Source organism: Botryllus schlosseri, chromosome 9, assembly GCF_051294905.1.
Source record: "Botryllus schlosseri isolate E-star chromosome 9, Bs_hap1, whole genome shotgun sequence".
Taxonomy (NCBI): domain Eukaryota; kingdom Metazoa; phylum Chordata; class Ascidiacea; order Stolidobranchia; family Styelidae; genus Botryllus; species Botryllus schlosseri.
This window is the reverse complement of record NC_137244.1, coordinates 8,721,597-8,745,031: the sequence shown is the minus strand read 5'-3', so window position 1 is coordinate 8,745,031 and position 23,435 is coordinate 8,721,597. Positions and strand designations below refer to the sequence as shown.

The 23,435-nt window shown below is 39.5% G+C and overlaps 1 protein-coding gene across 3 annotated transcripts; it reads left to right on the top strand.

Annotated features, from left to right (window-relative positions):
• The first annotated feature begins 3,740 nt into the window (after positions 1 to 3,740).
• Positions 3,741 to 23,099, top strand: LOC145446025 (beta-hexosaminidase subunit beta-like). Of its 3 annotated transcripts, none has more exons than XM_080324212.1 (14): positions 3,741 to 4,059; positions 5,238 to 5,377; positions 6,066 to 6,145; positions 6,405 to 6,467; positions 6,523 to 6,569; positions 9,392 to 9,502; positions 9,568 to 9,669; positions 10,358 to 10,529; positions 11,441 to 11,588; positions 13,947 to 14,103; positions 15,864 to 16,041; positions 18,382 to 18,472; positions 21,052 to 21,156; positions 22,567 to 23,099. In XM_080324212.1, exons 1-14 carry the CDS (start codon positions 3,880 to 3,882, stop codon positions 22,628 to 22,630), a joined length of 1,638 nt encoding a protein of 545 aa, XP_080180338.1. In that variant the 5' UTR covers positions 3,741 to 3,879; the 3' UTR covers positions 22,631 to 23,099. The 3 variants fall into 3 exon arrangements, with proteins under 3 accessions (XP_080180338.1, XP_080180336.1, XP_080180337.1); XM_080324210.1 differs by lacking the exon at positions 15,864 to 16,041 and adding an exon at positions 16,956 to 17,133 and having other exon boundaries at positions 3,828 to 4,059; XM_080324211.1 differs by lacking the exon at positions 15,864 to 16,041 and adding an exon at positions 14,854 to 15,025 and having other exon boundaries at positions 3,829 to 4,059.
• The last annotated feature ends 336 nt before the right edge of the window (positions 23,100 to 23,435 follow it).

The following is a 23,435-nucleotide window of genomic DNA, read 5'->3' as shown; positions in this document are numbered from 1 at the left end:
TCGCCTAGGCCAAGGTGGGTGTCAGATTCCATAGACTACTCCTTGTCGCTTCGACATCTTCCTGTCTTTTCATTGTATCGCATTTTTTGTGGTGTATTGAACTGATAAAATTGCTAATAAACCAATGATGAATGATGATGATGCTCATCGCTGATATATATAATATGCATTGTAGAGCTTCTTGGAGGTACAGAACTTCAATATACAATTGAATAGTATATTGATATTGAAATGAACCCGAATATCATTGATCTGAACTGATGCGGGGGAGATAGCGTAGTGGTGACGATTAGCGCCTATCAAGCAGGCGGACTCAATTCGATTCCCGTCGGAGGTTCATTTGGGCTCCTCTTCCCCCGCTGTCGCCGTTCTTACGGCGACAAAAAAGCCCAGAAAAAAAAGACCCTAAGAAAGAAAGCACTCACAAAGAATGGAAAGAACTAGTAGAAAGGGCCGCGGCTTCAAAAAGATCAACATCGAAAAAGAACTGTGACATCGGGCACTCTAGGCCGAGGTGGATGTTTGAGTGAAGGATCGCTACTGATGCGTGTCGTTCGACATCCTCCTATCTGTTCGTTACATTGCATTGTGTCTTATCGCATTGTACATTGTATGTGTAGCTTGTTCAGGTGAAAATTATAACCCAATGTATTGTATTGTATTGTGTCCAGTGTCCACCAAAGTCACTCAACTAGTTACCATACACAAACACATTGGCTCCACTAGGTGCCACTATCAATTTTCGGCCTACCACTGCCATCTTGCGATAATTCCTATTTTAGAAGGCCTTTGTTGACAAACTAGATTCGATAGATTTTGCCAGTTCGGTTGATATAGCCGGCAGCGAGCGATGCGTTTTACTTCATCCCGGTGGTGATTGCAGGAGTCGACTCCGTTGAAATTCAAAATGAATGCAAGCTCTCACAGTGATCCAGGAGAAAATGATGATGAAGGCCATGAAATTGTTGGAAGTTATAACATACCCATCGAAATGGCCGTTCCAGTAGTTGGCGTTGGGGCCTTCATACTTGCACTTACCCTAGTCTTCTGCGTTTACCAATGTCTGATACGAAGAAATTTCCATCGCTACAAGTCTATGGGATACAAAGATTTCGAAGTCCAGAAGCGTGGCAAACCTAACGACCTAGATTCACTGAAATGCAAGACGTGCGTTATTTGTTTGGATTCATTCAAGACAGGCGATATACTCGCGCTTTGCCCTTGTGGACATATTTTTGATAAGAAGTGCTTGAACAAATGGCTGAAGTGGAGATTGGTGTGCCCTATGTGTATGGAACAAATCAGACCGACGCTGAGACATCACAGACGTAACAATAATGACCGATCTCAAAGCACATCTGTTGTCTAGATAGATATGTCATGACTGGCACGGACAATAGTCAATAGATAGACTTGATGCTTTTGCACGACCACCTAGACCTACAACGACAACGTGTGAGTTGTATTTGTCATGTTGAACTTGATTGATACAAAATTTTCTTTGTCAAGAAGAGATTACTTTACCTTTGATTTTTAATACAGTATTTTTAAATGCCGTTGCTTTGTACATAATCTGTATCTTCCTTCTTTGCTGCATCTCTTCGAATCCTGTATCTTATGTCACTGTGGTTATGATGAGTACTACAAACCCTGCATTACATTTATCAGATATATTTTGTAGTCGGGGTAGGATCACCATGGTTCAAGTAATCTTAGCCCCTTTCTCTTTAGATGTCTTTTAACGACAATCATCACCTCTTGTTGACAACTATCCAATGATCCTGTTGAAAATCAAATGAAGTTTGGTGTGATTTCTCTCTCGCTGCATTTTTAACTTGTAGTCTGTAGGCCTATTGGTTTTTTTGGGTCACCAATTTTTACAAATTCCCAGTTGCTTGGTTGGCGCTATAGATCATTTCACCACCAGTTTTTTATATGAGTGTTCAAAACCTGTTCCCTAGCAGTATGAAGCCTGTATGCACTACACATACACATCTGTATTACCACACAGGCACATACTTGACCTGAATGAATGGACTAGTGAGCATTTGCTCGAGATTACAAGGATCACCGACATTTCTGTTCCTAATTACTTGGCCATATAAGTAGCATGCTAGATGTGGAGACAAGCCCAATGGAATAAGTTGTCAGATTTGTGGTCTGCTATAATTTTCTTATCACTTCATGGTGTTGATCAACTTGTGGTCAGGCCTATTGTAGAACGAAGATCCCACAATTTTTTTTCTATTATGCCATACTTGTTGGAATTATTGATAATATTGCACCTCTTCTGACCCTGCACATTATACTAAATTGCACTTGGGTATGCTACCGATGCATTTTAATAAGACATTGAATTCATGAGTATGATATAGGAAAAAGGCTGGCCTAACAGTAAATATCCAACATTGACATTATCTCTAAACTGGTTTATAACTGTAAATGAAAAAGCAAGCTAGAACTGTGTTCTAAGAATGGTGTTCTGTTGTTTAATTGAATAATGTACCAGTATTCAATAGGAATATAGTGTATATTATAGCTCTGTAGCCAACCTCCAAGAAGCTCTACTGATATTTAATGCATGTGGTGAATTTGATTGTATATAAAATTGATGAACTCTGGTGAATATAATAGGGTATGCCATGCTCCTTCTCGTATTTGATGTTTGATACTGCAAAGGAAAATTAGTAGAGTACATGAATCTCATCTGTATCTCACCTTTCACGTCTTTTCTGTAGTACCTGTAGGGGTAGGCTTCATTGTCTACTTGAGCATGAGCAGCACTGCTGAAACATACCTTATCCTATCATAACCAAGTTGTGATTTTAAGATTTAAGGAAACCTGGCATAATATTCTTTCAACCTGTTATAAGACTAGACCGAGTATTGAAAGATTCATACCTATACTTTTTATGTTTGTCAATGTCTCGCTTTTAAGGTCAGACCAATTGCTGTGTTTTAGCTGGAATTCATCACACGTTATTTTGCTGTTTGTATTGATTTAGTGCGAGAATGTTGCTTTTCTGAGATACGTTATTGCTGGGTCATAATATTTCAATGGAGATCACCTGTGCCCTATCAAGAATTTCTTGGTTTTGTATTAATATGAAAGCCTCAAACTTTCCGGTTGTAGCACCGCTCTGGAGTAAAATTTTAGCCTATTTTTTGTCGGCTGAAGCTTTGAATTGGTTTTGAGAAATGGTGATCCTGTAGGCTACTAAAATGTTCTTGTCACGTTAGTAGCCAAAATTGAGGTTGTTCACGATATTATTGATACCGAATTTACATTGATGAACAGTCGTCAACTATGGAAAAAAATTTCCACATATAGGCTCTGTTGATAGGCCCCTACATGTTAATCATAACAGATTGCCAAATGTTTGCAGCAAATTCTAGGCTTGCCAATTAGTTAATGGCAGTACCACAACTTTTTAAATTTCCGGTGGTCCTATTTGATCATTTTGCGGTAATCTATAATCGTATGACGGGCCATGCTGGACACAGGGACACTGTTAATTTAGTGTCATAGGTCATGCAATTTGCAGTAGGCCTACTCATGACAGTATTATGGAATTCCCATGTTGAATAATTAATGGTGTGATCAGCATATGTGATGTAGCGTGTGGCCAGACTGTTCAATTTTTAAGCGTAGGCTTACCGCCTATCTATAATAAAAATAATGGTATATTTCATGTTCGGGAAAGGTAGCCTATTGTTGCAACCAATCAGTTGAACCATACTTGGTTTATCAATGTATTTTGTGCGCTGTCGCCGCCCATTGAAATACGCCTTTTCTTTTCCGAAAACGGCTGTCTATTCTCTTTGAGTCGCTTTGAATCATTTTCTCTGCTTTGTTTCTTCTGTCTACAGCCATCAAATATGAAATCTTTATATTTCGTCGCTGTGTTTGTGTTGACTGCCTCTGTGAACGGAGAGGGAATGTACCGCAGCCGTTCCTTGGGACCGCAGTCCCGTTTGAATTTTCCCCCACCCCTTGCTGGTGATTCCGCTCCTGGATCTGTATGGCCCCAGCCCCAGCAGAGGACAGCTTCCGAAACGGTGAGATGATTTTTAATTGATCGACCTCTTGCTAACGGCAAATTGTCTGTTTCGATACCACTGTGATATTGATTTATCATAGTTTAGTCTGCTCATTTGGTCGTCAAAAATATGCCCAAATCACCCAGAATTGTGTGTTCAGGCGAGCGTTATGAGCAAAAAATAACAGTGGGCCTGTGTCAGAGTTCAAATCGGGAGTTAATAATCAATCATACAGTATAGGCTACCTTTTAAAGAGTTTGAAGTAAAATTTTGAGCGCTATTTCGAAATTGTGCAAGAAAAGTCTTCCTTACGAATTCAGGCTGGTAAAAAGGCCTACAGATCATAAGATTGCGTGTATACCGCATCTCACCTTGTACTGGATCAGCTTTTTCTGTAACTCATACCTGGCGTTGATTGTAATTCCTGTGTCATCTTACAAATTGACTTCTGCCAATTATGGCTGTGTTATTGCTTATTGCTTGTAAAAAATTAATTATTGGTGGTCTATTTCCATGTTTCTCATGGGACTCGAGGCAGCCTTATTGCTGAAGCGTGCATCACATTCATAAGTATACTTCAAGCCTGGCCTTTCCAATAATGTATGATCATAGTTTCGGGAATCGTGTGACGTCCAACTACGCAGAGCCGCTTCCAGGATCCCATGTATTCTATGTGTGGCTGTGTGCCTGCCTGCTAACCTTCGGTTGGCAACCTGACACATTTTAGCCTAGTGCCATGTGTGCTAAAATGCTAATTATTGATAGGCTTCCTAATTTATTTGATCCGTCGCAGTTACTGTCAAGAGTGTGGTCACATGACATTTCCTGTTGTATTTGGGATGGTTTGTCTATCCACTCACACTTACCAACTGCAGTTGATTAGATTTACTTCAACAGGAAGTTATTTAGAGCATAACCTTGAAATTGGTCTTGCATCGATGCTGGTAGCAGATCAAATTTTTATAGTCTTACCCTCACTCCATTCTCCATGTATTGATGCCACGTATACCCGAGTCTGACATTTCTTTCCCCCTTCAATGGAAAAAATCTATTTTATAGGTTTTACACATGATATTGTAGGCTTAGTGCTAATTTTACTTCAGTAGGGCCTGTGCAACTTGATCAACCATGGATTATTTGCCAACGTGATATGATTATGACCGTGCCAAACCAATTTATGAATGCTCGTTTTCCAGTTGTACGCGGTTGAAGTTGGAAATTTCGCATTCAAATTCTCGTCTTCCAGCAAGCAATGTCCAATCATTTATGACGCTTTCCAGCGATATCAGAACATCATCCATCAGTTTAGGAAATACATGAAATTGCATTTGACCAGGTTAGTAGGTATCAACTTTGTTTATGTATCATCACTGTTAGGCAGTCATGCATTTGGTGCTGATTGTTTATTTTGTGATCAATTTCCCTAGACACATGGCTTATGGCTATCCTCGGGGCAATATGGGATGTGATACCTGTGATCATTTCATATCTTGCTACATTTCTTAATTACTCTTAGCGCAAGAGTTGATTCTCATTAGTGGAATCGTGAATTCTTCAATTTCCGAAAAATTCATCGCAAACGCTATATTAGAGTATGGTATGACGGTATGCCATCCGTGAAATATGTCTCAAGCTCTTGAGCATGCTTCATGTTTGATTCCCCATGACTGTCTCCCAAGAGCCCCGCCGCTGGCAGACATACCCAGTGGCAAGCCTGGTTAAATGCGGGTTGCAGTAGGGCTAAAACTTGAGCCACACCATTTACAACTGAATACTGGTCCATTGTGACAGCCCCGCACTTGGTAGATGCCATAAGACATGCTCTCCCATGCAGCCCTGATATTACTTTGTGACCAAATCGAGTATTTTGCCTATCACATTCCAATGTCATTTAGCAAACTTACACTGAAAATCCTCTGGTTACACAATTACTCCATTGGCTTGAAATTTTTTTTTAAACATAGACTGTTTAGTCTTTATAAATGACTTCGTATATTTAAGTTATTTTGTGATAATCATTACAGCATGCCGACGATTTCATCCGTGGAAGTAACAGTGATGGGTGACTGTGAAGAGTATCCAAGTCTCGAAATGAATGAAGCATGTAAGAATGAAATGAACTTTGCTATTGATCGTTTTCCTCCGTGTCACAAGATGGATTGTTACTTGGACGATTACCAATTGTATAATTATAAGATAATGCGTTAAATTGTGAGCCTAAAATCACCGTGTTTGCAGCATTTGCATGGTGACCTTTTAAGAGTTCTCTAATTCAAAGTCTGTACGTTTGAATGCAAGAATGTATTTTAAGGGATTTATGCAAATGATTTGTTTTCTAATGATAAGTTTTTGACTATGGATAGATACCTTGGACTTGGGAGACCATTCCACCTTGGAGTCGGAAACAGTTTGGGGAATTCTCAGAGGTAAGATGATCTTGACATGAAATGTTATCGCTAATCCTAATACTTTCTTCAATAGGTTTGGAGACTCTCTCTCAACTTATGTATCAGGACAGCAACGGTCTGGTAAGATATTAGAGTTTGATGGTTATTAACTCCCAAGAATATAAAACAGATGGATTCACGAGTATGGTTCACGTCCACCGTCAAGTGTAGATCCTAACTGTAGAGCCATGATGTGCATAAGCAAAAATTTAATCGTGCATTGTTTAATGGGCTTTGACACAACTTCCGTGATTCTTTCTACTACTGCCATACACCTTCTATATACCGGATATCCTGGCCGGACCAACCCAGTTCCTTATAAATTATATAGCTATGTTCAAAATAACATTAGAACGCTTTGCTTGCTCGCAGAGCAGCTGTGTAATGTCTGATATCGCCGTCACTACGGTTAAATGTTAACTAAAATCATTATGCTCTTATGCATGTAGGGTTGATATCACAATAGAAACTGTGTATATCTATAAGAGGCCACGTGATATTTAACTGCAGCATAATTGTGTTTTTATTGGATTTACACCCCATTCGTGCAATCATTTATTGATGTACACAAGAGGGAATGTGTAGTCTTCTGTTTGTGTTCTATCAGCATAATTGGTGATCGGTGTCCCGCTTGAATTCACCTCAAATCACATGATGGCTTCGTTGACAAACAGTATATTTATTGCCTCCCGCACCTTTATAGCTATATATTCAGGCCGTGTTATTTTTGGCATTTCAGGAGCAAGATGCCAAAACTGCCAAAAATAAAAATTTGAAAATGCCAAAAATAAGCAATTTTTGGCATATGCCAAAAATAACACGGCCTGCCAAATAGTGTATTTCGTTCGTGGTATTGTGTTAACAGGACCGCGTTACAAGCGAGAAAAGCGTTTTTGAAAGGCAGGTAGCCCACCCATTAGGGGTGAAAGCATGGTGTCCTAAATGGTGTGGGCACAGCGAGGTTGAACGGCTGACTGTATTTGGTTTACGGCATACTTTCCATTTGTCCAAAGGCAATTAATTTTACGACCACTTGTCGAGCGCTAAATTTGATAAAACGGGTATCAATGAGAAGCTGCCGCAGTACTGATTATTAAAATATAAATTATATTCTGCCCATGGAACTGGAACCCCCAAATTCAACCACGATTTTTGCATTGTGATCGAGTTGAACATTGTGACGCAACAAACTGTCTGGCTATTTCTGAGCTGCGTAGTCTCGTTTTGCCAGACAGTCTTGTTGCATCAATGTTCCTAAACAAGCTAACCGTCCCAGGACTCTTCCATGCGAGTTGGTAATATTGAAGCCACCTGAAGTGACGAAAGTCCTCCGAAAATATATCGGTAGACTGAAGGAGAAATGATAGTCGGGCTACTAAATAGATTGTGTTGAGAGACAACACTGGAAACTCCTGGAAAAGGATCGGGAAGAAAATTCTTTCCGCGATGAGATCGATGGCACTGGCGAAGTGATCTGTTTTAATGATGCATGGAAGCCGGTTCGGCCCTCCAAAGATCTTGAAGCTCGGAACACCTTTCGTGGATGACTGGCAACATTCTTTCCCTCAACGGCTACTGTTGAAGCCGATATTTCCCTGATTCGCTGGGCGAGAAATGAATTTAGGAGAAACTTAGCTGACCTGAGTTTGGAAGCACTGTTACAGTGCAAACGATTTAAGTATATTCACAGCTGTAACAATCAGCTATTGAGCGTGTTTGTTTAGGCTTTTCTTTTTTTTTGCTTATCGGCACTGATTCCGATGGATACTGCACATTTTGTGGTTTCGTTTGACATTATTAACCTATGAAATCGTTAAGTTTTTTCTTCTTCATATTGTTTGTTGGCACTGATTATACGTGGATGCTGCACATTTTGTGGTGTCTTTTGAGAAACTAGCCCAAATAAAGCGTTGTTGTGACTAATTCGAGGCTGAAACTACCTATTTAGAGGACGATGCCAAAACTGCCAAAAATAAAAATCGAAAAATGCCAAAATTAAGTTATTTTTGGCAGTTTTGGCATATGCCAAAAATAACACGGCCTGTATATATTGCTGTAGTCAGCATTCATCAAGAATAATGATCCTATATGATTTAAATTGTCGCAGATGTCCCCTGTAGAAGTGAATACCAGAACATTAGTTCCATCAGCTGCTTTGGCATTAAATATATCATTCAGCAAAGCGTACAGATAGTAATTTACCATGAAAACATTGATGTCATGCCGTACTGATTCATCAAATTCCTACACTCTCGGTAAACACATATTCATGCATTAGAAATAATCCATGCACTAAAGTAAAAAAACAGTTTGATATCGTCAGCAACTTGAAAAAATAGCAATAATGCTGTCAAATAGCAATATGATTATAGACAGATTAACAAGCGGGCAAGTGGCTAGTGTACATCTTCTGCTCGAGGTGTCTGATTAGTTGAAAACTCCTTCAGACAAATGACCCCGTTTTATGAAACTAAGCTCCTGATAGGTGGAATCCATTCCATTGCTGTCACCTCCAAACTGAAAGAAATTCTTGTGCCACAGAATGAAGTTTCCAAAAACTCAAAGATTTTACTTGTAAATTGACTTGAAATAGGTATTTGTGACACTGTGTTATAAATGCCTGTAGATATTACATAAAAAATAAAAATATTCATATCTGTAATGTAATCATATATGAGAAATCACTATGTTGTGATGATTGACATATCAAAATCTGAACCTATTGAATTACATCGAAGTAGCAATCGCACAAGCATTGACCTGTGTGTTACATCAGAGCATGTTTACGCTATGCGTTTGCGTCATTTTTCATGTTTTGCATCGTTAATCGTTCCAGGAAGTAATTTTAGCATGTTGCCAGCGTTTCAAAAGTCTGGCAATAATGTCACATGTTTTTCGTTCAGGTTGTTGTCAACAAAACGTCTATCGTGGATTATCCTCGTTTTGCCTACCGTGGCATTCTCCTGGACACGTCCAGGCATTTTGTGAACGTCAAAACGCTGAAGAAGAATTTGGTATGAAAATCGATAAGCGGGAAATAACAGGCACGTTGAAATGCAACGAAATCATTTCCCTTCAGGACGCGATGGCGTACAATAAGTTCAATACGTTTCACTGGCATATTGTTGACTGGCAGTCGTTTCCCTATGTCAGCTTGAAGTTTCCTCAGCTCAGTTTAAAAGTGAGTTCATGCTATTTACTATCGCTGTCAATCCTAGTTCGTCTCAAATTGATTACCCATGCAATTATGCTCTTCATCATGAGTTATCTCTTCCACTTCCACTCCCAGCATCAGTATGGTGGTGTTAGCTTTACCTAGCAGCAATTACTGTGTGCATGCATTATCGCGAATCATGATAGAATTTTGTTATTACTTGCCGGTAATGGCTGGGTACAATGATTCGAACCTCCTGTATTCGATGAATTAGAACCTCCTTGCCAATGAGAGTTAATTTATAGTTTCGGCACTATTTTACACTTTGAAAGGCTGTACACCTCGGTTGGTCATATCGCAGCTCAAGAACATGTACATGTAGTACAAAGCTATAGACGTTAGTGGAAACGACATATCTGTAAAGTCGTGGTCGGTCCACAGTATTCTCACAAAGTGCAATGAAATAGGTATAGTCGAAAAAATATCAAAAAATCTTTAATGTGATATAGAGTTAGTATTATATTCTCCATGTGGTTGCATAAAAGGTACATATTTGAATTTTCCGCATTATTCATACTGTTGTGATGTCATAGGGAGTGATACTCGACTAGAAGCCTAATTAATAATTACTTGATCCATAATCACGCAACTCTGCCCTGCTATAGGCTACTAGTTGTGTGAAATCTTTTGATGCTACCATGTATTGTTACGGCAGGGATCTTTCAATCCGGGTAGCAACACCCACATCTACACGCCCAGCGACGTGCAAGAAATCATAGAGTATGGGCGGTTGCGGGGCATACGGATTGTGCCAGAGTTTGATTCCCCGGGACACAGTCAATCGTGGGGGCTTGGTCAACCGGGCCTGCTTACTCCATGCTATTCAGGTATTTTTTTGTGGGCATATCCGTGTGTAATGAGTGAGCTTATTAGTAGAGCTAGGCACAACGGTTTGAATACTCGTATCTGAATATAGTATTAATTCTAATGATCGGAGTGTGGTAGTAAGATATGATATTTTCGGGTAATGAAATTATACGCTCCTTGCCACAAATAGTTAATTTATCGATGAACATTATAGTTTTGATAATATTTTCAGTTGTGGAATCCTTGAAACCTTGGTTTGACGTATCGCAGCATAAGGAATATTTGGTACGAAGTTATACACGGTAGTGAAAATGACATGTTTGTGAAGTTGTCATCGAACCCACAGCACTGTCACTAAGTCCAATGAAATAGGCATTGTCGACACGATTGCAAATTATCTTTATTGTGATGCAGAACTTGCATTATGTTCTTTGTTGTAGCATAAAAGATACATATTGCTATTATTAATAATTGGTATTGTTCCTTGGCCTAGTTCTTAAAGTTTTACTCATAGTAACACAATATTTTCTCTGTGACATAATTCAAGTGTATACACAGATTTTAAATGACATACAAACCCGAAAGCATTTTATAACTGTTGTGTTGGTTTTGGGTTGTTTTCTGACCCAAAAATTTCCCATTGCTGTTCAACTTGGACTGCCATATCAAGCCTTTCATGTGCCAGTCATCATTATGTTGCAGCATCAAAATTATTTCCTATTCGAGCTTTTCGTTTTTACTGAAATTCGCTGCTGGAAATAGCATGTATTTGGCAATATGAATACATGAATATCAAGGCAAACGAAACTAAACTCTTCACCAAATATCAGTGCGGGCCTACCTTGAAACTACTCCCGTTGATGTGTCCCATGTCCCAACGGTGGAGAAACAATCGATATATTTTGTTGACACCGCGGGGTGTTTTTGATAGGTGACAAGCCTGACGGAACGTTCGGTCCTGTGAATCCCATCATCGAGTCCAATTTCGATTTCATCAAAGACCTTTTCACGGAGGTGCACGCCACATTCCCGGATCACTACCTTCACCTCGGTGGTGACGAAGTCAGCTTCAACTGCTGGTGGGTGTGTTAATACACATGTTTTGACCATGGAAGCTTTTCAGTATAAGATATGTTGTGAGAGTTTGATATTCTTTTAAATCCGCGGCCAAGTTTTTAATGTACGGCTCACATGCTTTCTATGTTTGGTTGTAAGAATTTCAATAACCATCAATTTTGATCAAATCGACCCCTGCCATTAATTTATCAATGTTTGGCCGAGTTTATCTGGTAGTGAAATGATCCACCTTTTATTGACACTGCTTGTGGTACTGTTGCCTCATGGAAAAGAACTGGACATCCAGCGGCAAACCTTTTCCATTATTAACCATTTAAATGTTTTACTGCTCAGTGTCCAAAGTTACCCTTAAGTTCAAAGTTACCCCGGATTACAGTATTGGAGTTTAACTCAATGTAAGACACTGAAATGCTGTATGAAGGCAACAGTCACTGCTAACCACATATTTTATATTGTGGATAAATGCAGTCACCACATCCAAAACGTAAGTGGAAATGCAAGCCAGTAATAAAAACTATTCAAATTGATGGTAACTTCATGGTCATTTCACGGTGTGACTGGGAGGTCAGAATGAGTTGTGAAATAGAATATTTAATGACTGTATTCTCAAACTCTTGATTCAGTCTAACTGGTAGATACTCTCCGGGTCCATGCTCCAGACCAGAGTTGGATCAATTGTAATTTGTAATTGAGCTGAATGTAATGAATTACATTTTTCAATGTAATTGTAATGTAATTGTAATTCAAGCATTTTTATTTTGTGTAATTGTAATTTGACAAAAATTTTGCTCAATTACAATTTCAATTACATTAAATTGCTATTGAGACCTGACAAGCACAACATAAAATAATTGACTTATAATGCATTCTCTTTAAATGTCGACAAGGAATTTGGTGGATCCATTCGCGGAAGCCCTTGACTGCGCCCTTGCGGGCGAAGTTTTTTTTTACCGCTATGCTGGCCTCGGCTGCCATTGTATACAATTATTAGATTACTAACCAACGGATGGATTCGTAACACGTGACTCACGATTGAATACGCCGAGAAGCGAACTGCTGAGCCGGCTAAAAGCAGCAGAATTGATAGTCCCATAGCTGGCGATCCAAGCGTCGAAATTTGATATGTATGGTCCTAATCGAAAGATAGTGTCGCACTGATTCCGCAATAAAAGTATATTTCCAGGCAATGGTACCATCCCAAAATAGTCGTGAAAGTCTGGGAATCGGCATTGTTCTGAACAATCGCTGGTCATTGTTGTGGTCATGCTGCTGCGGCGCTCTCACTTTTCAGAACAGTCGGCCTTAAACGGCTATTTTGGAGCAGTTAAATTGCCCTGACGAGATTTTAATTTGTATTTTCGGAATTAGTGCATCAATAGCTTACGATAAAGACCAGATGCATCAAATTTGGACCCTTGGATCGCCAGCTCTAGGACTAAAAAGTTTGCTGCTTTAAGCCGGCTCTGCAGTACGTTCGTCGGTGCATTCATCCGTGACTCACATCTTGCGCATCTATCCGTGGGTTGGCAATCTACAATACGATTTCAGATCACGATGCTGCATCGTTACTTCGTCTGGCTAACTAACCAGACCACTGGATAATATATAACGTCTTATCTGACAAAGCACGGTTTTGTTTTAACTCCTCATCCTAATTCCTACGTCCCTCGATAAAAATAATAGTATTTCTTTAATTATATAGCCTACTATATACGCAAATCCAACACGTGCATATATTATAATACTTTTTTCAACGACAACTAGGATATTGGAATACTTCGAAAATGTCTTTTCTTTTTAATAAATAACGGGTATTTGCGTATCATGAATGAAACATGAATATGGTACTTGAATTGTTGTTAATTACGACGCTACGGTTGTCAAGGAGCACGGTTGAATTTATGATTATTCAATTACATGTTCAACAGCAGCAATTGTAATTGTAATTGTAATGTAATTGAAGCATGCAAGGAGTAATTGTAATTGTAATTTGATATTTTTAGCATGGAGTAATTGTAATTGTAATTGTAATTTGATATTTTTAGCATGGAGTAATTGTAATTGTAATGTAATTGAAACATGCATGAAAGTAATTGTAATTGTAATTGAACTGAAATAATGTAATTGATCCAACTCCAGACTACTAAACACTAGAAATATCAGAATGTTATGTCTTGTATATAGATGTTCGTTATTGAGGTAGGCTACAATGTTGAGAATGCGTTATCATGACCAATGCGATGCCATATCTTTTTGATCACATACCAATGTCTACAGGTGGATATGCCTGTGTATTACAACATCGCATCATTTCTAAATGCTTTGCTACATTATTGATTCCTTGATTTATTACAATACAGGAAATCCAACCCTGACATAACTGCATGGATGAAACAGAAGAACGTGACGACCTATGCCCAGCTCGAACAGTATTACATTCAAAAAGTAATCTCTATTTGCGAGGACATCGGCTATAACTACATAGTATGGCAAGAGGTCATTGATAATGGTGTAAAGGTAAGTGCGACAAAAGCTAGCCAGCAATTCCATAACCAAACTTTAATGTGAATATTGTCATGAACAGCGCACATCTTAAGAATGTACGTCTGTAATCTTTAGTATGCAAACAACAAGTATTAGATAAACAGTGCAAAGATCCTGGTGATTTGACAGCCTCGCTGAACTTCCGTTGAGATGAAATGCAAGTCACAGCGACCAACCAACCAGGGTCATAGATCACGGTATTATAATGTAAATAATTCTAAATGTTGTTCATGACAATTGTTTAAGGAGACTGAAGTTCTATGTTGATAAAATAGATGTCTTTGTGTCCAAAAATATTTTACCAACTAGCATCATTCACTGTACTCATTGCGATTTTCAGTTACTCGTTATACATCAAACACTGCTGAGTTTAATCTCTGTGTCACCTGGATGGTTGTCGATGTTGATAACTTGATTTACATTTTGCTGCGATTCAACCCTTCGATGCAGATAAAATTATTCCCGTTTGCACCATAACCTTCTGAAGGTCCCGATGTCAATTGCTAATTCACCGTATATCGGTAACATAGAACTATACTGATGTAAGCGTGTAACTCGGGTTGGGAATTTAGAAAAGAGACACTGGTGTTCGTGTGCTTCTTTCCTTTGACTGTTGGAGAAATATTCCATCATTGTTGTTGGATGAAAACGATGTAGTGTTAGCGTTATGTCGCCTCAATGCTTAGTGTTGTTCTAAGCTGATGACATTTTGTGGTTTCATAGGTTAGTGACAAAACCGTTGTCGAAGTATGGAAGGGAAACTGGCAAAAAACTTTATCGTCCGTTACTAAGCTTGGATTGCGTGCCTTTGTTACATCACCATGGTACTTGAATAGAATCACCCTAGGCGCTGATTGGAAGAAGTTCTACAACGTTGAACCAGCACTGTTTAATGGTTAGAACTCAATTTGACGCGGGGATTGTTGCTTTTGTATGAAACGGTGCAGGCTTAGTGCTTCGCATGGTTACTTTTCCTCCACGTAACATGGAAAACCGTGTCTCACAGTCATTTCAAGCTTTCATCTTGCATCTTGTCAGAAACAGATTTTCTTCCAAAGTCTGATCAGCAAACTGGCCTCCAAGTATGTTATAGTCTACACCTGAAAATGATACAGGTAGTATTATTCAAGAATGTAGGCTATTGCTAATCGAGGCTAGTGGTACAGGATTTAAAAAGCAATACTTCTACATTATGACTTTGCAATTAAGAGTAAATCCATCAGAAATAACTTTGATCACCTCGTCTGTCAAATTTTGCCACTTTTGGATATCATAAAAATTTGGCATTGGTCACGAGAACCTTGCGTGGATCAAAAAGTTATTCTAAATCAGTGGTTCTCAACCTTTTTTTTAGACACGCCCCCTTTATGATCGTGAAAAATTTCACGCCGCCCTTATCGTCATATCTCAAAATCCAACCGGGATGCTAGCAACCCCAACAGATTGTTTGAGGGCATGGAAGGTTAAGGTTGATGAGAGAATTAAAAAGTATGAAATTGGTCTATATATAGAGAGACACCGCTTCTTCGCGCCCCCTTTAGATGCTTTCACGCCCCCCAGGTTGAGAACCACTGTTCTAAATGGTTAAAATAGAATATCTTTATGTTACTTGGATATGAATTTTGGGATTCTTCAAGCGTATTTAGTGTTGTTAATACCTGGCTTGACCCGCTGCCCGGTATCGTTAAATCAAGCGGTATACTAAACTTGTTATCCTAACGCAACAATTTTAGGTTAACAAGGATACTGTCGTAGAGGTGTGGATCAACAATAAAAACTTGGCTTATGAAATCGGCAATGTCACTGCTAAAGGCTTAAGAACCATCATATCCGCGCCATGGTACCTTGATTACATCTCGGTGGGCCCGGACTGGAAGAATTATTACATGTACGAGCCGACCAATTTCAATGGTGAGGGGTCCCTGGTAGAATGTAGCTTTTCGTTTTTCGATTGTGCATGGTAGTCCTTAGGGCCTGGCAATATCGTGTTGCTCGGTTATTTGATTAGCTTTTTCGGCCTACTCAGAGGACTAGTATTCAAGTACTACCCTTATCGATTACATGCATGGAAATATGGCCTACTGCACCATCTCCTAGCAAACTTTGTCTTGAGAACTGGGAAATGTGGTATCATACCTTTTATGGAACGTTTGTGTACTTGTGAAAGATGTTTGCTGTGTCAAAAGGTGCATGCAGTAAAGCATTGTTGCAAAGTAATGAATTTGTCACTACTTGGATATATATATTTAAGAAAGGGGATCCTGGGCTTGCTGTACCTAATTGCATCCTATCAAATCAATTTACAAACACTGTTCGTCACATAGTCCTAGCTCTCTTCCTCCATAATTTTGTAGTCAAATCGTTGCTCCAATTTATCATGTGTGCGTTTGTCATCGAAACCTTCAGTTGGTTGCATGGGATTGATAGAATTTTTTGCGCTTTGCAAGTCGCCTGCCAGTGCTACAGCAGTAAGGGATATAAAAGTCTCTAATCCCGAAAAATATGTCAAAACTGATAGGAAATCGTAATCTTCTCAGTTCTAATGGCTGCGAGAGTCGTCAAGACAAAAGCAATTTTCTTTGTACACTGGTACAGATAAACTGGATCACAATTCAGCGCAAAAGACATTTATAAACAGTTCTGATATAAGCTAAACTATTAATTGATATACACACAAAGTTTGCAAATTTCGAAATAGCTTCCGTCTGAAGTTTAATTGCAAATTCCAATTGCGACATAGCACTAAAAGAATTGAAGCGTTATTCAACAAGTGACTTGCCAGTTATCCATTCTCAATTTGCTAGCGCGCGAGTATTGTGCTTTAGGTCGCAGATAGCACAGTCGTTGAGGTGTGGATCAACCGTGGTAATTTGAAAGAAGAGCTTGCAAACGTCACTAAAATGGGACTGCGCACCATCTTATCCGCCCCTTGGTATCTTGACGACATTTCGTACGGCCAAGATTGGATGAAATATTATTTATACGAACCCCAAAATTTTAATGGTAAGGGCACATTCCTATGGCAATGTCGTGTATTCTGTTAATCATCGCTGTATGTTGTAGCGCATTGTTGGACAATGCTAATGAACCAGTGTGACTAATTAAAATCGGATCATGACAGGGAATGATTTGTGATAACACTCACCAATAGGCATGGAAGTCTTTCAACCCCATGTTTAACTATGTACCATAGGACTCGTGCAATGTTGTGCCAGCACTGCTGTTTTTATAGATCTAGCCGAATGTTTACAAAGCGAACGCTTGCAAACTGTGATAACCTTGTGATCAAATTTCAGGCCTCAGAAACGCCTGGCTCACGCCTCTGTGCCTTGTGCAAACAGTTTGCGTTGTAGCTCCCTTGAAAATGTGTGTAGTTGTACATCAAACTTGCTAGATACTATTGAAAATGCACAGTTTCCCTGTACCTTGCAGATGAGTTGATAAGGTGCAGGTGTTTACCCAATAGCGAAATATTCAGTATTCAATATTTCAAATAAATGGCTTGGGGAGTATTATCGGATGATTGGGGTGGCACTTCTGATGCTTTGCTATTCACTGTTAAACATTATCTCGAACCAAGCATTCTAAAAGACTTGATAAATTTGGAGATGGCCAATCCAAATCACTGATTCAAAACATCTTCAAAAATCATCCGAGTCGAACGTAGTGTTTTGATTATTGTATTGAATGATTCGAAGCAAATCAACAGGAATAATCACAGTACGCGTATTTTCACACCAATTGGATAGATGAGATTACCACTTTCTGATTAACACCCATGTTAAATGACTTACTTGAGACTCTCACTTGCTCAAAGATTGTTTGAAACTCGAGTTTTAGCTCAAGGCTCAAGCAATTATATACGGTACAATGTAATTATGTGTGCACTGCCGGCGCTCATTCAATACACAATACACTATTGTTTTATTTCGATTATTAAAGGCTTATTGTGAAATTTGTGGTTCAATTCGTGCAAAAAATATTGGTATTCGATTTGGCTATTTTCGTTGTTCAATGATTCAAACATTCCTCGGTTAATTGCATGCGCAGTGCGCACGTATCTTTATGTATGATCTGGACATGGTTCATGATGAAAGCATGAAATGACTCGCACGTTACTAAGTTCTTTCGACTGTGTGCATGTGCATGACGTTTTTTTGTAGAGATATGCATGACTATCGGAAATAGATAATTGTGCATGCTTCGGCCTGGTTAAAGTTTCCAGTCTAAAACAATCTCTTACTCACTCAGGAACGGACGCGCAAAAGAAACTGCTGATCGGCGGTGAAGCTTGTCTTTGGGGAGAATATGTCGATGCCACCAACCTAACACCCAGACTCTGGTCAGTGTGAAATCTACAGAGTCATCCGACTAATTGCCGCTGACCGGTGTAGATTGAGTATTCAACATGTCAGAGAGGGCTTTCGGGGTGAAATTCACAATTCTCCCGATGTCTGTGGCAAGGCGGGACTTTTTTAGGAAATATGAAACCGCTGAACTAAAGTTGATAGCTGTGTTCCATAAGCATAAACCTGCTCTAAGCTTCCCTTGATGATGTGGGTGACCCTGAAACCTTGTTCTTTTCACTGAAATGGGTTGTTTTACTGATAAATTGATATCCTTTGACGCAATATCATCGTCCACTGTGCTTCAAATTGACTGACGGTAGGCCATTAAACTCGGCGACATATTGCAAAATAAAATGGTTTACTTTTTAAAATTGTCAAAGCGTCTTTCATTTGAAATGTGTAGCCGTTTTAAAAAAATGCCTAGAAAAATGCCGAGTAGCTAAAGGTGCTAATAACCAATTTCAAAACTCGTTGTTCTGCTTGCGAGACGGGACATTCAGCATACCAGTAATTAGAATTCCATCTCTAGATTAGTAGAAATAGGTACCCTGAAATTTTAACTACTGGCAAATATAAAGAGGCCTGTTTGAGTACTAGGTAAAATCAGAAATACTGCATTATTGGGAATGTTGTGTTCAAATTTCACAATGGGTTAAGAACCGATTATGTAGGAGTGACCTCTATACCACAGTGCAATGGTACCAGCATAGTGTTCTACAATGGTGTAGACACGAGCAAACGTCATGGCTCACTTAGATTGGGTTACGTCATCATTTGACAAAAGGCAATTTGCGGCACTATTCAGACTGGCTGTCCGAACGCGAAAATTGATAAAATTGGTGTCAATCAAAAGTTACCGTGGTAGTGATTGTGAAAATATAAATTTTATTCTGCTCGTGGTCCTGAAACCACTCAAAATCAGCCTTGAATTTTGCTTGTAACGGGCTTTGGTGTAGTGACGCGCCGCTCAGTTAGAGAACCACGGCTTTAGGGTGTCATCCGTCTGAGTTTGTATGGCAGGATGAGAGTTGGATAAGAGAATTTTCAGATTTTCCAAATTAGAGCTACACATTTTCTTCCAAATTTGACTGGAATTAAAGTTATAGGAACACAGTTTTTCCAGATTAGATTAGAATTAGCATCACTGAACTTGCGAAAATTTGAAAATGTAATCAAGGTCAGTTCATATCAAATCAGATTACATTGTCATAAGCATGAGGATGACAATTAGTTATACACAGAGATTGACTCGTTGTGCACTAAACAGCTCTCCTGTAGCATTTTCAGGAAAACAAGAAATTAGAATACAATTAAAATTAGAGCGTAAATCCATTTCACATATTAGATTAGAATTAGAATTTGATTGCCAGCATTTCGCTTTCATTAGTGTAATACAGGGGTGGGCAAACTACGGCCCGCGGCCCGCAACACCGTTCTGTGCGGCCCGCGAGTGTAACAAAACTTTTTTTTAATACTGATAAAATGAGTACCAAAAATCGAATTATTGCAGTGACTTGACTTTTTTTAGTATATTTCACTATGATAATTCTAAAACTGGGGTGCGCTCCCTCCCCCCTCGGGGGCGTGAAAGCATCGGAAGGGGGCGCGAAGCTGAGCTCCACTTGAAAAAATTTCGCGATTCTCATTCACTTCATCATCGTTGCTCTGTATTAAGTCTCAATTTCATATTTAAAAATCTCTCGTCCACAGTCGTGACCTTCCCTTCCATCAAACTATCAGTTAGGTTTGCTAGCACCCTGGTTGCGTTTTGTGATATGACGATAAGGGGAGCGCGAAATCTTTCCCCATCATAAGGGGGGGGGGCGTGTCTTAAAAAGTTTGAGAACCGCCGTTCCAAGGTAAATACTTCCTTACTATATGTTTAACAGCCAGATCTCAAAGCCCACGCAGTTTGAAAGTTGCAACTACTAAACATAACAGAAATCCTAAACGAGATTGACATAATTCGGATCACAAGTGGGATTTCATTGGCTACTCCAGTTTCAATTATTTCAGTGATGTGCTTATACAAACGATTCGCGCGTGTCTTAGGTAGATTCGTTCTCTGCATGCGATGGGGTATTTATATTTTATCTACACGTTGTAGAAGCGTGTTTGAAGCTAACATGGTTATGATGCTGTCAGCATTGTGTGTCCTGGAACTGAACCAAAAGTGGAATTAGTAAATCTATGAACGTATCGCTGCTCACAGATTTAAAGTTCAATCCTGTTCTAAGAATCGGGAAAACCGACTTTCATTTCTAGCCTATAGTTTTGACAAATTGATTATTGAGGTCGACCAGCCTATGAAATCTCGCCACTATGTTTCTGACGTGAGTACGATATCATCAAAGCAATGTTTGTTTTGTTTTAAATAGGCATCTCCATGTCCTCACTATATAATCAAATACCAATATTGCGTTTTGGTCTATAATCTCAATTTTATATAGTGCGGCCCGCGCATGGATTTGGATGTTGAATGCGGCCCGCGAGCTCAAAAGTTTGCCCAACCCTGGTGTAATATGACAACTAGAATTATCTAGTCCGAATCTGAAATCCCATCGTATTTCAGGCCCAGGGCAAGTGCGATTGCCGAACGTCTGTGGAGCGCTCAGGATGTTAACAGCACGGCCGCAGCTGAGCCTCGATTGAATCAGCATCGCTGCAGAATGATCTCGTGAGTCACTTTTAGCCTGGTACCGCTCCTAGCCTGCTCCAGAAGCGACAGCATTTCTTGTCCTTCATGTGAAAGTCGATGTATTTTTATGCTCTGGCGCTCCAACTGACAAGATAGCGTAATGGTGGAGTGTCCAGATTCTTGATCGGTATGCTGCGAGTTTAATCCACGGCCTGGTCAGACCAAAGACCTGATTAGTAACACTTCTATCCATGCCTTTCCTTCTTGGCGCTCAACATTACCGAGACAGCATGGACGGGTGGTGTAATACTTAGAAAGCCGTACAAGGCTATACCTGCACATTCCTTGTCCAGCGGCATATGCACATCATGCACTCACGGTATCCATGTGCACAGATCGTATGTGTGTAGGCTATATCATGAGTCAGTGTATATGCCGCAAAAGTATCCAGGACAAAAATATACTTCTCTCTGATTCTCTTCGAAGCTTCTCTCTGATTTTCCAGGCGTTTAGAAATTCTTACTGCCTGATATACGTAGATAAAAAGAGGAATACTTGAAGGTATTGCTTTGAGTCTGTACTCTCTAAGCAGATACGGTCAATTTTGTCGTGTTGCTGCTCAATTACAAGTATATGTAGTGATTTCCTAACCAAATGGGGGTAGATAATACAAGTTCGGAAAAGTACTTCGGTATGTAGTTTCAAAAAGAAGGATTGGTAGCGACGTGACGTACTTTTAGTAGTCTACCGTAAATGCCTTCTTTCAAAATTGTAAAATCCGTCTTGGCAACTAACTCAAATCACACTGCAAACAGGTGCCATTTTCGAGAATGTATTCGGTCAACATGATACAGGGGCTATTTCCTCCGGTCTCACAAAAGTGATGCAAACTTGTCCCAGACTACTTTGCAGGGTTGTAGCCGAGTCATAGCATTGACTCGAGTCATATTCAATTCACCACCGAGTCCAAGACATAGTATTGTGACTTGAGTCCCGAGTCCAAGTCGTTGTGTTCACTGTTCAGTTTTGAGTTCAAGTCACATTCTACCCACTTTTTTAACTATGCTCGGGTGATAGAGAATGCCTCACATCCATAATATAGTAATTGTTCGCACCCTTAACAGTTTCTGGCTCTATTTTTCAAGTACCAGTACTGATGAACGAATTTACAATAATGTGCAATCTTTACTATTCTTCGAAGTTACAATGAAATGTTTGACTTGGTTCGAGTCATGCACAAGACTCAAGTACAAGTCGAGTGAATACCTAAATTGATGTGAGTCGAGTCATTTTACACATTTGAAAAAATGACCTGAGTCGAGTCGAGTCACCAAAAAATCGCGACTCTAGTGGACACATGACTCGAATCATTATAACCCTGATTTTTGGAGATGCTGTCTCCCATTTTTGACAATATCACATTCACTTTTTAATGATGTCTTTCAACAGACGTGGCATTCCGGCCGAACCCATTTTCCCAAGTTACTGCGACCACGAATGGGAAGGCAATTAGATGAAGAAATCCCTTCTCTGTATGCATATGCAAATCAGTTTTCAGTAATTCATTGTAGAATGCTGTATCTGATCGCTTGGCACTTTTCATGGATTTTTTCAGTCTACAAATGTTAAGTGCGTGAAAAATATCTGTTTTCAATTCCATGTCATGATTATTCAGTAAATGCCTCCGTCTTCTAAATGCTTGGATATTATTTACATTGCTGATCCTGCATATGTCTCCTGTTTCCTGTTTGTTGTGCTCAAATGAGCGACATTTGTCAGTATCAAGTCAAGCTTTGAACACAACGGTGCTTGTATCAAACTAGTATGGTGGTTCCAAACTGGTGATGCAGTGTTCACTGAAAAAATTGTAATTCGATAACGGCGTCCAATTGCATTACCCATTTGATTACTTCGTATCCTATGCAGTCGCAATCGCCTCTATCGCATGAGTAAGTTGAAAATATATTTCATTTGTACCGCTATTGATGTCTATGGTGCATATCAACTCAACGTACAGGACCAGAAGGAACTTCTGCTAGTGCATAAACAGCGCGTATCGATCTGTTAAGGCAGTGATCTTGTTATGGTGTGCGCCGGTGGCTAACTGGTATATTGTTACCTCATATCGTAATGATTGAGTTCTCATCATCCTAAATCTGGAGATTCCAGTTTTCCTGACGAATCCATCAGTGTTGCTACGTTTAAACAGGTTTGTAACCAAGTCACAAGTCAATCTCCCTTATATAGTTTCGACTCCTGTCAAGTTGAGTCATTTTCAATTCACCACCGGGTCAAGTCCACGTCATTGTGTTCAGTTT

Excerpts from the sequence above, each read along its gene's own strand:
- LOC145446025 (XM_080324212.1), top strand. The coding sequence starts at position 3,880 with ATGAAATCTTTATATTTCGTCGCTGTGTTTGTGTTGACTGCCTCTGTG. Across the intron at positions 6,468-6,522 it reads AGTTTGGGGAATTCTCAGAG|GTTTGGAGACTCTCTCTCAA; the intron begins GTAAGATGATCT and ends TTTCTTCAATAG. Across the intron at positions 16,042-18,381 it reads CGAGCCGACCAATTTCAATG|GAACGGACGCGCAAAAGAAA; the intron begins GTGAGGGGTCCC and ends TTACTCACTCAG.